The sequence below is a fragment of the Phallusia mammillata genome, chromosome 1 (assembly GCF_965637545.1).
Source record: "Phallusia mammillata chromosome 1, kaPhaMamm4.hap1.1, whole genome shotgun sequence".
NCBI lineage: Eukaryota > Metazoa > Chordata > Ascidiacea > Phlebobranchia > Ascidiidae > Phallusia > Phallusia mammillata.
In genome coordinates this window covers 18,615,474-18,632,557 of record NC_137252.1, presented here as the reverse complement: position 1 = coordinate 18,632,557, position 17,084 = coordinate 18,615,474, and the positions used below count along the sequence as shown (strand labels likewise).

Below are 17,084 nucleotides of genomic sequence, written 5' to 3'. Positions count from 1 at the left end.
ATGAGCGAAGAACCAATCATTATTCGCGTTTATAGGTGCGTCCCAAGGTAAAAAAGTTTGGGACACTGCACTTGGTTTTTACACATATTTCAGGCTATAAGTAATTCAACTTACGTCGTCAATCACATCAACTTACGTCGTTTGACTTTGTGTGATCTCATTGTTGATTCGACCGAATTTATTTGGCAAAACTGCCGAATATTCACTTTTAGTGGGAGTCTAATTTAGCTGATTGGGTGCATAACTAGCTTATACCGCCCCGACAGTATCCCAAATATTAAACTCGTCAATGCGCAAGAAAACAAAACAAATTTAAAAGATAAATTATTGAGGGATTTTCCCTATTAGGCAACTTAGCGAAGAGATTTGAGCTGAAGACACTGCACGATTTTGAGAAGCAGGAAATAAAAAGTCAAAATCACATGACTTACCGAATTTTTTGTGGGTTGTAGTTGGGATGGCATTAAATATGAGACTGGTAGCTTTTTACAACTTTTATTACCGTATTTACCTAATCGGATCCGGACCAACTATTTTATAGAAGTTTTTGGATAAATGCAATGATCGTATTTATTTGCATGTGTTTGGTAACTTTTTGGTTGCTGTATCATGGATTAAACAGCATTTGGAAACCTCGTAATTTTCCACCTGGTCCATGGGGGTTGCCATTCGTGGGAAGCTTTTATCACATTTCTGGTGACTATTCCCGAAGTAGGTTTTTTAGTGAATTGAATAAACTTAATGCAATTAATCCTCACAAGAAAGTTTACGAATTTAGATGCAAAAACCTTAGTCCAAAAGTATGGGAACATAATTGGGCTAAAATTGAAAGGAGTTAATGTGGTTTGTATTAATGGATATGACTTGTTTAAACAGGTATGATATATGTTTCATAGCTCATGAATATGTGAGTAATTTTATTGTTTGCTTTTAGGTAATGACAGATAACCCAAAGTGTTTCTCAGACAGGGCATGCCAGTTGCCACAAACTATTATTCGTGGGGAAAAACATGAAGGTTAGAATTAATATTTGATTGCAACAATTATTCAATAGCCTACAAGATGTAGGCTACATTGTTGTGTCAATATGAGATGATATTTTCTGAATAGTTACCCTCATCCTGACCAAGTACATTTATTCCTCATTTAGGCCACATCTGCAGTAAACTATTTCCAAAACAATGTTGAAAACTGTTTCAGTCTTTTTAGAAAACTGTTCATGTTTACCCAATTTGAACAACAAATTAATCAAGTAAAACGTTTTCTCACAAGCCATGAGCAGTTCACATTACAATAACATCTCAGTTAAGTTAGCATACCAAATAAGTTTGCAAAAAAATATTACAAGTTTGGATAAAACTGTCAGCAATTTATTGGTAAATATATTTTAAAAAACATGTTCTTTTAGTCTTGAATCTTTACATTAGCACTAGTGCCCACTCTGATCAAAGTTGTTTCCTTAACAGTCAAGGTCAAGGATATTGTATACTTACCAAACATTTTATTCTTTAAAACACCAATTTATTTTAAATGGGTCACATTTTAGGCATTGTTACAACACCGTATGGTCCACAACTGCTGGCTCATCGCAAGTTATTCTATTCAGTTTTAAGAAATATGGGCCTTAATCACTACAGCTTTGAGAAAATCATCATTGAAGAATTACCCTACTTGATTGAGGAATTAAAAGCATGTGTAAGTGATGGCAAATCCACAATTAATCCATGTGCAGTGTTTGATTATGCAGCGCTTAATGTGCTGGCATACTTTACATTTGGAAACAGGTCAGTATTTTTTATGTTAATTTACTAGGCCCGGGCTGGTTTCCTTTTAATGTCCATTTTTACGACATTTTTTTTTTTTAATATTACCCACATACTTAATCTGATATTTTATATAACTAAGTTCATACTGTCCACCCAATTTAACAAAAATTCCAAAAATAAGCGTTTCAGCTCAGGTTGAAAAGCTCTAATAAAAATGCAAAGAGCATGTTTGTACATTTTTGTATGATTGATTACTGCAGGTACTCATACAAGGATGAAAAGTTCAAATTCCTTCTTGGGAAGAATCTTAAATGTTTTGAAATGATGAGTAAAATTAATACTCCCAGCTTTCTTTTCGTATCATATATTCCTTTTTTGTACAAAATATGGTTGCCTCACAATGCAAGGGTCATCAAGGAAGGCTGCAGGTGCTTTGTAAAGTTATTAACTAACTTTTGAAGCTGTTGCAAATGTTTTAAAGTGGTGAACTAAATGTGTAAGAGTTTTTACACATGGTAATTTTGGTTAAAACAAATGTGATTTGGTTTTAGGGACATTGCAGAGTTTGTTGAGAGTGAAGTTACATATCACAAAGCTTCATTGGATCCCAAAAATCCAAGGGATTTTATTGATCACTATCTGATAGAAGTTACATCAAATCACTCTCACTTATTTACAGATTCATGTCAGTACCTAACCAAATACCTAAGTTACCACCACATTACATGTAGTGCAACAAACAAATCTAATTGTTCTATTTTGTTTATAGTCCTAAAAATGACTATTATGGACTTCTTTCAAGCTGGCACTGAAACAACATCTACCACTTTAAAGTGGGCAGTTTTATACATGGTTAATAATCCTGAAGTTCAAGGTTTGTTTTTACAATCCAACTCTATTAGAATGCATGTAAGATATACTGGCCAACTGGATACATTTAAAGCTGAAACACATGTAAAAAAAGGTTTAATTAATCTTTACCTAACTGGTACCCTTAACACATATGTTTTGTGACCCCATTAATGCAGCACCGTCCAACCAGTGGTTCTTTTTGGAGGGCTGCATTTTAAAATATTATCACCACTCATATAAGATGTAAAACTACCCACAGAAGGCATTCATTCAAGCAAACCTGCATTGTGACATCACAATTCACAACTGTTTTTGTTGCAAATAGTGATGTCAAAAATGTTTAAAACATTCGGAACCACTGTTTTAATGTAATGTAAATTTTGTTTTGTCTCTTATTTAAAAACCAGCTCTCATACCACTTGCCAACAGCAGATACTTATTAATCTTTTTGTTACAAATTGATTTTGTTGAAATGACAAATAACTATGTCAGTTAACCATTTCTTTTTTAATATATTGAATTTACATGTTATCATTGTTGTTTCTAACAGAAAAGGTGCAAAATGAAATTGACAGAGAATTGGCATTTCATGGCATGCCAAAGTATGAAGACAGGTTGAAAATGCCCTACACTGAGGCCACAGTATTAGAAATACAGAGAAAAGCCAATATAGCACCCATAGGTTAGAATTAAATTGACACAAAATACTGAAAATCTAAATGTTTGTGTATAAATTATGCCAAAGTGTTTCCAGGAAACAACTACTTGATAAACTAAATTATACTTTTCAGGTCTTGTACATGTTGCAAATAAGGACACAAAACTAGGTAAATATGACATTCCGAAATCCACCTACATTTTGCCAATATATGAGTCCATACACCATTCCCACAAATACTGGAAGAATCCAAGTCAATTTGATCCTGAAAACTTTCTTGACCAAGATGGTAAAGTGGGTACAAGATCGACATTTATGCCGTTTGGTGGAGGTACATAACTCATTTAGCAAGCTGTTTTTAGTATATATAGTTGTTTAATCCTTAAGAACACTGTACACAGACTTGAAAAGTATTTTAATCATGAAAATTACTGCCATGATGTATTCTTTATACACCAGTTCCTTGGCAGTAATGTTCATGATTAAAATGTTTAATCCTTTTCATAATGGTTTGAAAGGGTAAATCGTTATTAGTGATAGTGATGCACAAACCTTCAGTTCGCCAAAACATTTCGTTTCAGGCTTTAGACATGCCACTGAAGGAATTTTTGCTTTTGATAAATTGGACACACTATAACATTGTAAAACAAATCATTGTCCAAAGTTGTTTCATGTAGCCAGTACTTTTTGCAGTTTACTTGCATTAACAACAAAAGATTTTTTTAAAACATTGGTTTGGACTGGCATTTTCGGTCTTGCCAGACATTTATAGTTTGTGCCTCTAAAAGGTACATTGTTGGATGTGATTTTTAAAAAAAATTATTACCTTTTTAAGTAATTACTATCATTTACAATTTTGAACCTTGTTTTGCAAAAATAATGCAAACTACTGAGCAAAAAAAGTATCTAATGTGCAAAAAAGCACTGTCAAATTTATGGAAAGTGGTATGTGGGTGAACAATAATCATGCTGGCATGCTGAAAAGTATACACAGTAAAAGTTACGCTTCTGGTTTCGATCTAATCCATTAAAAGTTCCAAAGAATATCATTAGACATAGTTAAGCATTTTCATATTTTTAAACCCCATTATGCAAAAATGGTTGCTTTTAACTTCTTAGGGTTGAGAGTATGTTTGGGAATGAACATTGCTAAACAGGAACTGTTTCTGTTCTTCGTGACAATGTTGCAACATTTCAAACTTCAACTTCCACCTGGTGTTTCAAAACTTGATGAAGAATATGTTCCTGGTTTTACTTTGCAGCCTAAACCCTATGAGATAGTAATGTCTAGTCGGTTTTAACTATTAAAGATTTCTGCTTTGTTTTGTGTCTTTTAATATATTGCCTCTTCAACTGCACTTATTCAGTCATACGAAATAAGTACCTGAGGATGTTTTTCCTGAGCTAATGTGTGACAAACGCTGTGGTACTGTTTTGCTGGTAGACAGAATATGATAACATTGTCTGTGAAAATGTGTAATATGTTTTACCAGAGTATTACATTGTATCTTTGTAACAGACAGTTTTGCACTTGATCGTTCATGCAATAATATTTAGCTGCTGCCATTTACAAATCTTAGTCAGTCTATATTGTTTGTAAATAAGTCAAAGTTTTTTTTTAGTTGAGCCATTTGTCCTGTTAACATTAAAAATTTGTAAATAAACATTATAGATGGAGTTTTCGGTATGTTTTTTTAATCAAAGGTAGGTTTCTCAACAAGCCTTATTTTCGATCCTGTAGCCTACACAAAAATAAATTTAATTTAACCTCAACTTTGATTAAGATGATCGTAAATTCCCAACTGGGATCAGCCCTGAAGCATCTATCTATGCAGACCAGCGATCATGGCACACTCATGTGTAAATCACTGTAGGCTAAGCCAGGCGCCATACCGAATCAGCCAGTCACCGAGCATTCACCACCATATTGCAAGGCGAAGGCTAGAAAAATCTAGCCTGCGGTGGGATTCGAGCCCACGACAGGAGTCTTTCCGGGCTCGCGTTCTACCAACTGAACTACGCAGGAGTTCGTTACCGGGTCTTAAACTTTTTCAGGGTTAAATGCTTTAAAACATTTTACCCATGTATCGCGGGGATGATAAACTAATTCAGGCGTTTTTAACTTTTCATTGCAGCTAGATTATTCTTTGTTTTTTGATTTTTTTTGCCGTCCGCGATAAAATTTTAGTTTCAAAAACGGTCCACAGTACAAAAAAAGTTGCCGACCCCTGGTTAAGACAATCACTGGCTTTTTATCCTGTACATTCATCAGGGTTTTTGACAAATTGTGTTAAATTTGATGTGCATTGATATTCTTGGAGAGGGAGCAAGTGAGCCCTCTTTGCCTTAGGCTACATGCCGGCGCCCATTGGTACGGCTGTCGTGATTGTGTTCTATTTATATTAGATAACGCATAAATCTCGCTCGTAACGCTTGGCTGCTGTACTTTCTCAAAAAGACTGTGTCAGCGGCTATCAAACATTCTTTCGTTGGACCAATCGGTGGGGTACGTTGCCATCGACATGGAGCCCAAAATAAGAAAAACCGAATAGTTTATTATTCATAAGACTTGCAAAACGATTGAACAATTTTTTGCATTTAAATGAGTCTTGACACATGCCGTATTTTTTTTGCAAGAAACCATCTTTTCCTGCTACTCTTTGTCCGTAGAAAATACTATGTGCATCTCATGACAGCTCAGGTCTAGGTTTACTTTTTCTTGTAGCAAGGATTTGACTTGTCAATGGTGAAAATAAGAGAAAGTATAAGGACTCAAGTCCAAGGACGAAATAAGGCGACAATCAATTTTTCTAAGACTTTGCTCTTCAAAATAAGGACACATTTAAGAAATAGAGACGGTATGGCAACCGTGCCAATAGGTATACCACTGAGCATGGGCGTCCGCAGGAAAAATTACAGGTGTAGCGGTCATGATATTAATGTGTACAATGTTGACATTAACGTGAGTCTTTTCGTGTGTAAGAGCATTTCATACAACAACAGGAAATGTGTTTCACTCGTCATAATAAGTTTTCTAAGATATTTTGAGTCATTTGGTTATTCTAGAATGTTCTGCACAAACATAAGGTGTTTGTTCATCATTACGCATACTTCCTCTTGTTTATACTGTCGTTTCCGTTTCAAGTTTAAAGTAGAACACAGCCGCTCGTACTTGAGAAGAAGCACAGCAGCTCGGTTAGAGGGCGCTATGACATTATAAATCGCACCTTTGCCATAAAATAAATTCTATAACTTAAAGGAAAAAAGGTTTACTGTAAAACCAAGTTTTCGCATTTCTATAAATAGCTTGTTTTCGACTTTGTCGCCGGTCTATTTTTAGTCTTCTAGGATTTCTATTAGTATTCTATACTTATTTTCTTCAATTGTTAAGCGAGAGATTTCTCTCGTTAAGAGCTGATTTAATCGTTCGCCTTTGAAACGTTTACTCAAGAATACAAAGAAATAACAGACACTCTGTGGAGCTGACAATCAGTCAGCTGTTATTGAGATGCAAAGATCAGACTCGGGCAGGAACTTGGCCGAACGGTCTGGAGCGCCTGACCCACATACAGACATAAAAACCTGATCGGGATTCGGCCCCGGGAGAGTCCTGGGTTCGAACCCCGTGAAAAAAAAAAGATCAGACTCACCAAACAATTTGCCATGTACATTATAGTTTACTTACACCGTAGCCGCCCTTTACAAGTCGTCATCGAGGCAGGCATGGCTACACAGGGGAGGGCAATACTATCGTCACATCGCCGTTCGGGAAACGGTATTTCAGAACAAAAATCATCTGACTGTCCCACTCATTCTTGCTAATCCCAAAGTAACATAAAAATACAATAAGCACAATATTAACTATTACTGAAATATGTGGTAGGTTGGCAAACGATTTTTAACGGAAGTGGGATTTACATTCACGAACCTTATCAGATGTAACCACAGATACAGTGAAGGTATCACATATTGGCTTTTTGACACATCCATCAATGACGTAATAATATGCTTGTTACCGAGCTATTGTTAAGTAATAATGTTCGATTCATTTAATCTGTTGCAAAACCTCATCCTGTTCTGTTACAGTTACAGCTTGTATTCGGTGCGTTTAACGGGGTGGAGACCCCCATAACACTGTGTGAATGTTTATGGTGTTTTGTTTTAAGATGCGAATTTTGCGACCGTTTGCGTTTTTCTTTTTTCCAGGGGGGGGGGGGGGGGGGCACGCGCCCCCTCTTGCGCCCCGCTGCGGACGCCCATGAACACTGTGCCTCCTGGGTGATCCAAAAGTGCCTAATTTTTTAAACGGTATATCTCAAAAAATGCTAACGGTTAGGGCTATTAGGGTCGGGGTAAGGTATTAGCATTTAAAATTCAATAAAACTGACCCAAAAAATTAGTTACTAATGTAAAATTTTTAAACATTTGCATCCTAAACCAACCCTCTTTAGTCGCTAAATAAATAATTCAGCTCTTTACGCCACTTTATCGAAAATTAAGCACTTTTGGATCACCCAGGAGGCACCGTGTTAGTAGCTCCAAAGTCTGTATAAAACACAAGTTGTCCAACCTATTGTTACGCAATAAAGCCTATGGAGCCATTTTGTGTCCAAAATGATACAGCGGGTATAGGAAAATAACACATAAATTGTCTGATATTTACAAACTGGAGATCTTAAACGCGAATTTCATTCGCCAAATTGAATGAAGATTTCGGATTCTAACATTTCACCGTAATATTAAAAGCTAAATTGCTTTTTTTCATGTAAATTTTGCCGCTTATTTTTCATGTAAGCTTAAAATATTTGCATTCAGCGTGCGTTATCACGATCAAATGTTAGAACCCAAAAAAATTATTCGATTTTGCCTATCAATTTCGCGTTAAAGCCCACCAGTTTGTAAAAATCAGGCAATTTATGTGTTTTTTCCTATACCTGCTGTATTAATTTGGACACAAAATGGCGTTCATGGAGCTCGATCGCGTAACAATGGGTTGGACTACTTGTGTTTTATACATACTTTGAGCAGAGCCACTCTGCTTTGAGTAGCTCTACCCAGGCACACGTGGGTCTTTAAAGGGACTTTCCCTATTTGGTGCATGTACTTGGCAGAACAAATTTGCTATATCCGTGCCTCCACGAAGTCGATCGTAGATTTGGATTCGTAGTGTCCGCGGTCCGTTGTAATTGGGTTTTCGAGGGTTAATGCCTGAAGTACCGGTATTTGTTTTGTCAACAAGTGCACTTATAATAAAATAGTAAAACAAGCTGCCAGTATAGCTATAGCACGTAACCAGTAAAGATACTTTCCAGAGTGAACGCATAACCGTTAACTATCAAAAGTCAGCTGCAGGTGTGTTGCGAAAGAAAAAGACATAGAGATGGGAACATTTGAACCAGACACACATTTATGCTTTTTAGTGGAAGTAAGCAACTTTTATAAGATACAATTAAAATACAATTAATGTTGGTGAATTGCAGCAGTGTAAAAATTATTTTCTTTGCAGAATAAAATAGTATTTAAAATGACTCATGAACTAACTTTTATCATTACTTCAATGTTACAGCAATTTGAACTTGGCCACTATCTGGTGTTTGAAGTTAAGTGAAGATATTGTCTTTTGCTACACATGAAAAGTAAACCTCATTAAATTGTAATGTGGAGCTGCATGGGAATTAGCTATGACCCCAAAAAGTTTACCACATTGAGAAGCCAAGATGCGGAAATGCATACAGCTTTATTCCAAAGATCGTTTTTATGGGTTTAATGTTTACTTTGTACCAGGGTTTGTTTGCTGGGTTTTGGTTGTTTTTTTGTTTACTCTGTATTGTACTATTTCATACGCTTTTTTCTCGTAGTAATCTTATTTTTAATATGCTGTGAAAACTACAACATGAATGGCACAAATACACAATAATTTATGTGTAAATATTCTAGTTTTTTTCTTGTAGGTTATCTGAACTTTTTCACAGTGGACATCATTAACTAAATGTTTGCTTACCTTGTAAACAGCATGTAAACCAGATTGCTACAGACTGGATATGGAGACATGTTATAATTCTGCTGCATACAGGTTTTTGTGGGCATAACTCAAACTTAAAACCTGTGTTTTTGTTTCAGAAACAATTAAAGTTTGATACCAAAAGAAATATATGGTAAGGAAATATTCCCAATAAACAAGCAAAAATTACAGTATTTGTTTCTTAAGTCAGATCTTTGGTTCATTCTAAAAATGATTGGAGTTGTACTCTTGTTGTTAATTTTGCTGTTATTGCTTTATGGCTTTAAAAGTATGCACAGACCTCACAATTCTCCTCCAGGCCCAATAGGTTTACCATTTGTTGGCAGCATTTACCTTTTGGGTGGAGACTTTAGCAAGAGTAAGTAACTGTACATTGGCTAAAAACTTGGACAAATAACTGTTTGACACTTTAGATCTGACAAAATTGGCCAAGAAGTATGGAAACATCTATCGACTAAAAATGGGAAGTAATGAAGTGATTTGTATTATTGGTTTTGAATTGTTTAAAGAGGTCAGCATCAGTGTATATTTTGTAAAATAACAATTAATTTACAAAATTCTTGCATTTACAGATAATGGTGGAAAATACAAAAACATTTTCTGGGAGACCAAAAACATTTCTTCAAACAATCCTGAGAGATAAGAATCATGAAGGTTTGTGAATTGATTGAGTATCTTTATTAACAGTTTGGATGTCACTTTACCCGATTGTTAAGGTTGTAAAACATTTATTATCAGTTTTGTATATTACTGTTAAGTATATATATAAAGGTTATACTTTACTTAATCATAAATGTGCACAAGATGATGTGGTCAGAATCCATTGCTTCTAAACATTTTTTGTTGTGTCAAAATAAGCATTACTCTGGCACAAATTTAGGTGGGGTCCCTCAACATCAAAGGTCATGTCATGGCCCAAATAGGAAAGTGTTGCGCTGCCCACTAAAAATTCTTATTTTGTGGCCTATTGTTTGATGATCACTGGTTTCAAACCCCCCAGAAAAAATAACATGTATATTGATGAATAAAAATTCATATCTTAGATCAGGCTTAAAGCGTTCATTCAGACCAGCGATCTAGGTATACTTGTTTGTGAATCATAGAATGCCAAGTGCATTGATGTCGACCAGTGGTTCCCAACCTTTTTGTACTCACGGACCCCTTTTATAAATTGTATAGGTCCGCGGACCCCCAACGTAAACATAATTGTTATGTTTTTCGTTTCCTGCATTATACGTTATTATTGGTCCCCTTCCCTGAAGGGGACACATATTGTTTTTGTCCATATTTTTTTTTTCTGTCTAACGCTGGTTTGTGAGACGCATTTGGTCAAGAAAGAGTGCTTTAAATTTATTCAAATTTACAGAGATGTTAGTTAATAATCCAAATTTGATTCTCCTGAAGTTTGACCCCGATTGACCCAGCGGTTCACCCACAGGCCCCCAAAACGTATTTTTAAAATGGCTGTACTGACTAAAGTTTCATGCTTTGTTGTTTGGTGCAATGTAAGATTTTTTTAAAGAATTTCATATCTTTTTTTCGGATTCACCCATTTTTCACCCTTTAAACCCCGAAGTAATCGGTTTTAGTTTTAGGCCAGAAATACAAGCCCTATGGTGCAGAAATATTTAAAAATTTTAACAATTGTTTAAGCAGGATATTAGTTTAAAATTTAAAATTTTGCCAGTTACCTTTACAACCAATAATATGTGTACACTGTCAGTCAGATAAGTCCCAAGGGAGAAATTCACCAGTTCACGATTAAGGCGGCAGAGCGGGAGTGCTCAGCTTGGGGTGATTAGAAATCTACTGTTTTTTTGCGCTGCAATGCTGTGTCGTTTTATTGACTTATCACACGCATTTTCAGTTTTGGCGAAGGTTTTACACCTAAGACATAATTTAAACTCGATAAACGTACATCGGTTTCGTTTATGTCAGGCAAAACGTCGTTGATCAACATAAATATGAAAAAATAAACTTAACTTTTTTCTAGCGCCGCGATAAATGGTCTTTAATTCTCGTTGTCAGCTTGGCCGCCGCATAACAACAGGTCACTAAAGGTCAACTTGTAGGCATTACAACACAGTTAAGAATTTTTCGTCATAACGTATCTTCTTTATTTTTGACAAATCAATTCAAGAATCAGTACTTAAGTCATGTATAAATTAGGCTAAACGGTATTATTGAACACTAAGGACTGCATGTTGTTAACAACAGTGTCAAAAGATCATTAAACGGTCGTTTTTGCGAAACAAAGTTAAGTGAAAAACAAGTTGTTATGTATACCTTTGTAGCAAACGACTTTTTTATATAGTGTCTAATATAACAGTTAGGCTTTCTAGGAAAATTTGTGTTTAAAAACTGACCTTGAACCACAATATCAAGGTCAAAGCAAGAGATTAAATTGAAAGTATTTTCCCCGTTCTTATTTTACTGATTTTTTGTAATTATATGACAAAAATGATGCAAAAAGAATACGGACAAAAACTTTTAAAGTTATGTTAATGCTTTGTGAAAAATTTGTCCTTAAGAATCTAGAAATAACCGCAACACAGGTTTACCGTAAATCCGCATAAACACGCGTGTGGGGACCCATTCGTTTTTGCTTGCAAAAACAATCATATATGTAGATAAAATTGTGTATAGTATAGTAAATTGGTAAATATCGTATAGAACATATAAAATGGAAGCATATCAGAAAGCCACTTTTCTAGTTCGCTTTTTGGGGCAGAATTTTAATCAACCTTCACAGTCCTTCAATCTCAATTAAGTTCTGTACCATAGCAGTCAATGCTACGAAGAGATACATTTTCTGGTGCACAATACTGTGTGTTGTGATGTCACAATAATGTGTGTTGTGATGTCACAATGGAGGAACAATCACAAGTTTTCCTGATCCAAGGGTTTGATAAACAGTTTGCACTCATATGTAGGATTATAAAAAACGGTTTGGGAACTTTAAATATTGTACTGTTGTTAATGCTACTAAAAATGTTTGCCTCCACGGCCCCCCGGAAACTATCTCACTGACCCCTTGGGGGTCCTCGAACCCCAGGTTGGGAACCACTGACGTAGACCAAACTTTTTTCAGGGGTGGTAACATCTCAATATGGCCCAAAACTGATTGCACACAGAAAACTCTTTCATTCTGTTTTACGAAGTATGGGACTTGGTCGGCGTGATGTTGGGAAGTTAATAGCTGAAGAATTGCCATACTTTATTGAGGAACTAAAAAGTTATGTGTCTGAAAAGGATTCTGCAGTTGATCCATCTGCAGCTATTAACTATGCATCACTTAATGTCTTGTCGTACTTTATATTTGGTAACAGGTTTGTTTCTGTTGAGTATTTGTAAACAATTTAAAAAATTCGTTTTGTTTATTTTTTTTCATTTTTGTTTTGTTAAAAAAATGCTGTAAAACAACCGGCTAAGCATTAAGTAGTTTGCTTTGACAATTTGTCCTCTTTCTTAAAATGTATGTTAAGCCCAAAATTTTTAATATTTTCTGTCTTGAGGCTGCAACTTGATTTAAGCTTTTGTTAACACCCATCAGCAAAGCCTGTCAGTCCTGTACAATATTTTGAAGTTTTTGTATGTGTTTCAGGAGGTAACGTATGCAGAAACACTGAGGCTACAAACAGTGGCAATTATAATACATACAGTAAAATAATTTAGGTAATTCACTTTCAATATATATAAAGACTATAATAGTGTGATACATATATGTTCTCACCCAAACTTGTATTTGACCTTTTTTAGGTATGCATATAAGGATGAAAAGTTTAAAGTCCTGCTTGAAAACAACTATCGGATCTTTAATCTCATTGCGAAGACAAACACCATTGGTTTCGCTTTAGTGTCTGTAATTCCATATTTGCATAAAATCTGGCTGCCCCAAACTGCATTAGACATTCAAGATTGCATCAGGTAAGTTTTTGCACATATAAGTACTTTTATGATTTTTTTGGGACAGAACTTTTAACCTAAATGTAGTTTTCAGTTTCTTGGTATATTAACCATGGTAAAAAGGTTGTTTTTAAAATGAAACTATAGCGCATGGAGTATATTCCAATGCACTACATCAGTGGTTCTCAAACTTTTTTTTATTGCGACGCCTCTGGAAAAGTTTTCTGGACTTGCGGTGCAGCAGCAAATAGAAGTTAATGAGGAAACTTATTACTAAAGTTGTGTTTATTAATACAATAACAAAAAGCCACGAAACGGAACTATTCTTCGGCACCCTTGGAAAATTGAAACGACGCACCAGGGCGTCGCGACGCACAGTTTGAGAACTACGGCACTACATGATAATTTTTTTTTTATATTTTTGTAGAAATGTTAGGGAGTTTATCAAAAGTGAGGTGAAGTATCACAAATTGACTTTGGACCCAAACAATCCAAGAGATCTAATTGATTATTACCTAATGGAGATTTCAACACAATCTTCCAACCACTTTAATGAAACAGGTTTGTTTGTTCAATGTCTTTAGGTACTGTTTCTGCAAAGTCAGAAAGTTTTAACACTTTTTTTTTCGTATACAAGTTGATTTAACCTGGTTACTTAAGTGGTAATTGGTTATTCAGGTTTTTTAACTTAAAGCCAAGTGAAAAAAAAACTACAATAATCATTTGGTCTAAAGGTTTGCAAATGAGCATATTGGATTTTTTTCAAGCTGGAACCGAGACTACTTCTACCACAATGAAATGGGCTATGATTTACATGGTTAATAATCCTGAAGTTCAAGGTGTGTTTCATTATTACCCAACTTCTGTACAGCTACAACAATCATCTTTGATATATTCAATCAATCTAATCTATATGGTGAATGTTGAGTTAATGAGCAATCCACTTACCCATTCTTTGTTATCATAGAGCTTTTAGGGGGCAAAAAAAAAACTTGACCTTATTGGATTTACAACATATTTTAGGAAAGGTTCAAGCTGAAATCGATGAAGTTGTGGGTTGTGATAAATGGCCTACCTATGAAGACAGATTGAAAATGCCATACACTGAAGCAACTATTATGGAAGTTCAACGAAAGTCCTGTATTACACCAATCGGTAAGAAAAATAGAAAAAACGATTTTAAAACACCTCCTAAAGTCAATATCATTTAGGTATTCTTCATGCAACATGTGAGTCTACAAATGTTGCTGGATATGACATTCCCAAGGGAGCTATAGTGATGCCTTGCTATCAGTCTTTTCTTCAATCTTCTAAACACTGGAAAAATCCTGATAGGTTTGACCCTGAAAACTTTCTGGAAGCCAATGGTACAGTTGGTACACGACCGGCATTTATGCCTTTTGGTGCAGGTGAGTTATTGCTGAGTCACATAAATTTTACTTACTGCTGTCATAGTTTTTCCATAACACAAGGCACTTCCTAAAAGGGTTCAGATTGCCACCTAAAACTAATTTGGTTGCTATTCAAAACTGTTTGAATTATCAAATGATGTCACAGTTGGATGGATTCCGGCGATTTGTGAAAAATATATTTTGTGTGTTTTAGATAATATGTTAGAACTATAGACTAGAGTTGGGACTATGGTTACCCTGCTACTGCAACACAGAGTTTCTTGGGGGTTAGCTTGATTAACATACCAACTCTGTTAGTCCTGGTAAAATGCTTATTTAACAACTTTACATGTGTTTGCCTCGAAAACAATCATGCCATAAAAACCTATGGTAACTAATAGAGGCTACGCGTTTGATATAAAAACGTTTATTACCAGGGAAACAGTTCAGGATACTTGTATTTCGTTACCATTTCAGTTCTGTGGGGTTTAACATTGCCTCGTGCATAATTGCCAACCTTCTAATAAATTACTGATTTGTTATCTGGAGTGCGAAAAACAATGGTGCATTAACATTTATAATACTTAACAAGATGGTGTACTTTGAAAGATTGTGCGGTACCTTGTAAGGCTGAAAAGACACGTTTTACACTTAAAATTTGTGTTCAAAAAAGATTCGATTTCGGCCAAATCGTAACAGATTATTCGGCCCAAACAGAATCTTTGTAAAAGTTGCCGATTCGACCAAATAAATTCGGCAAACCGAATATTCGGTAAATCTTTACTAACTCTATAGCACCCACTGTTGAAACAACATATTTATGGTGTTGTTTTTTTAGTGGGTCCCATAGTTACCATAGTGTAAAAACAACATATTTATATTTTTGTAGGTTCCCGTGTTTGTTTGGGCGTAAATATTGCCAAACCCGAGTTGTTTTTGTTTTTTGTTGCTATGTTACAACACTTCAAACTTCAACCACCACCAGGCATTCTTCAAGTTAATGAAGATTATATTCCTGGCCTGACTTTGCAACCCAAGCCTTTTAGAATAAACATACAAAATCGACATTAAATCTGTTTTTACAATAATTTTAAGTTGTCAATAGCTTTCACAGATTAATTTATTCATGTAAAGTCATTCATTAAACACGTTTAGTTAGACTCTTGCTAATTCTTTTTTTCTAAACTTTCTTATAGTCACCTAATGTTTTTTTACTGACATCACGCAAATTTGATTACTTTGTTCTCGGGATGGATACAATTCACTTTGATTTGTGAATGTTGCATGATTTTATCGATTTTTCATGAAACATGACTTCTCTTATTTGTGATTTGTGCGTTACCGTTGCAAAGGCGAACCATACCGAAATTCAAAAATATTCTTGAAAGCGGTGCGATCTAAAACTCGCTTTCTCGCAGAAAATGTTCAAGTTCAAAGACCAGGTAGCGCTTTAATAAAACGTCAACTAAGTTACTAAGACACATTTGCGAATTTACTGTTTGCCACGCAGTAAATAATAACGCAATAATAGGCCGGTTACAAGAGCCACCTTGCGATACCATAAAACAAATCTGAAAAAGAATGTTTTTATCGAAACCAAACAAAACCTTATTCCTTTTTTTATTAACACCTCTTTTTACCCTTTTCATCCCTGCAGTCGATCTGGGCCCTAAAGCTTTGTATATTTCCAAGCTTTTGTGTTTCACTCAGAGTTGTAAGTCGGGCCGGGCTTTTCAGGCGGGGTTCTGGTTTGGGCTTGGGTTTCTTAAAAAACGGGCTCGATTCGGGCCTGACTCTACACTTTGTGCCAGAATTTTTTTAAATACATTTAGCTATAGCTAGAGTTGCTTGCTGGTTTCGACCTAAAGTCAAACAGCCCTAAACTACTTGTTCAAGACCAATTGTCTATTGTGTTGGTTGTCTTGGTGTATTATGAGACTTTAATGTATAGGCCTGTCAATCAAACATTCGGGCCTAAACGGGCTTTCCAAAAACGATTCGGGCTCGGGCCGGGTTTCGGGCTCGGTTCGGGCTTCGGGCTTGTACTTTTGGGCTCGGGCCGGGTTCGGGCTTCAATTTCTGGCCCGTTTTTAACTCTGGTTTGACTGTTTATTAGTAACTTCCGACAAATCTGGCCCACAAAGCCGTAAAATTCAGAAATGTTGCCCGCGATTGCCTAATTCCACGCAGTCACAAATTCAGATATTCCGGTTTGGATAACTTTGAGCCTTTACGTAAATTGTTACTTTCAACAGATATATGTTTGTGGAGTCACAAAAGCTGCTATGTCTTAATAGTATATCACATTCAAATCCAATTCAGAAGAAACGGTAAAAGTATACTGATAAGCTTGGTGTTTATCAGATCTGGGTGACGTACCGTCGGCCTACATTATAGGCAGGGTTGCCATACCGTCCTTATTTCTAAGATTTGTCCTTATTTTGAAGGGCAATGTCTTTAAAAAGTTCATTGTCCTTATTTCTAAGAAA

At 35.5% G+C, this 17,084-nt stretch overlaps 2 protein-coding genes across 7 annotated transcripts; both read left to right on the top strand.

The window, feature by feature from the left end:
- The first annotated feature begins 10 nt into the window (after positions 1–10).
- Positions 11–4,954, top strand: LOC145225188 (cytochrome P450 2B19-like). The gene is made up of 10 exons (XM_080091871.1): positions 11–711; positions 779–876; positions 935–1,016; positions 1,547–1,784; positions 2,027–2,194; positions 2,318–2,451; positions 2,536–2,640; positions 3,169–3,300; positions 3,410–3,607; positions 4,396–4,954. Exons 1-10 carry the CDS (start codon positions 561–563, stop codon positions 4,575–4,577), a joined length of 1,488 nt encoding a protein of 495 aa, XP_079947997.1. The 5' UTR covers positions 11–560; the 3' UTR covers positions 4,578–4,954.
- Positions 4,955–8,801: 3,847 nt separating this feature from the next.
- Positions 8,802–15,925, top strand: LOC145225150 (cytochrome P450 2B19-like). Of its 6 annotated transcripts, none has more exons than XM_080091812.1 (12): positions 8,803–8,912; positions 9,397–9,431; positions 9,485–9,656; positions 9,712–9,809; positions 9,871–9,952; positions 12,390–12,627; positions 13,058–13,225; positions 13,632–13,765; positions 13,939–14,043; positions 14,228–14,359; positions 14,416–14,613; positions 15,485–15,925. In XM_080091812.1, the coding sequence occupies exons 2-12, from the start codon at positions 9,429–9,431 to the stop codon at positions 15,664–15,666; spliced, it is 1,512 nt and encodes a 503-aa protein (XP_079947938.1). In that variant the 5' UTR covers positions 8,803–8,912; positions 9,397–9,428; the 3' UTR covers positions 15,667–15,925. The 6 variants fall into 6 exon arrangements, with proteins under 6 accessions (XP_079947957.1, XP_079947938.1, XP_079947948.1 ...); XM_080091822.1 differs by having other exon boundaries at positions 8,803–9,061; XM_080091849.1 differs by having other exon boundaries at positions 8,804–8,912; positions 9,597–9,656.
- Positions 15,926–17,084: the final 1,159 nt, after the last annotated feature.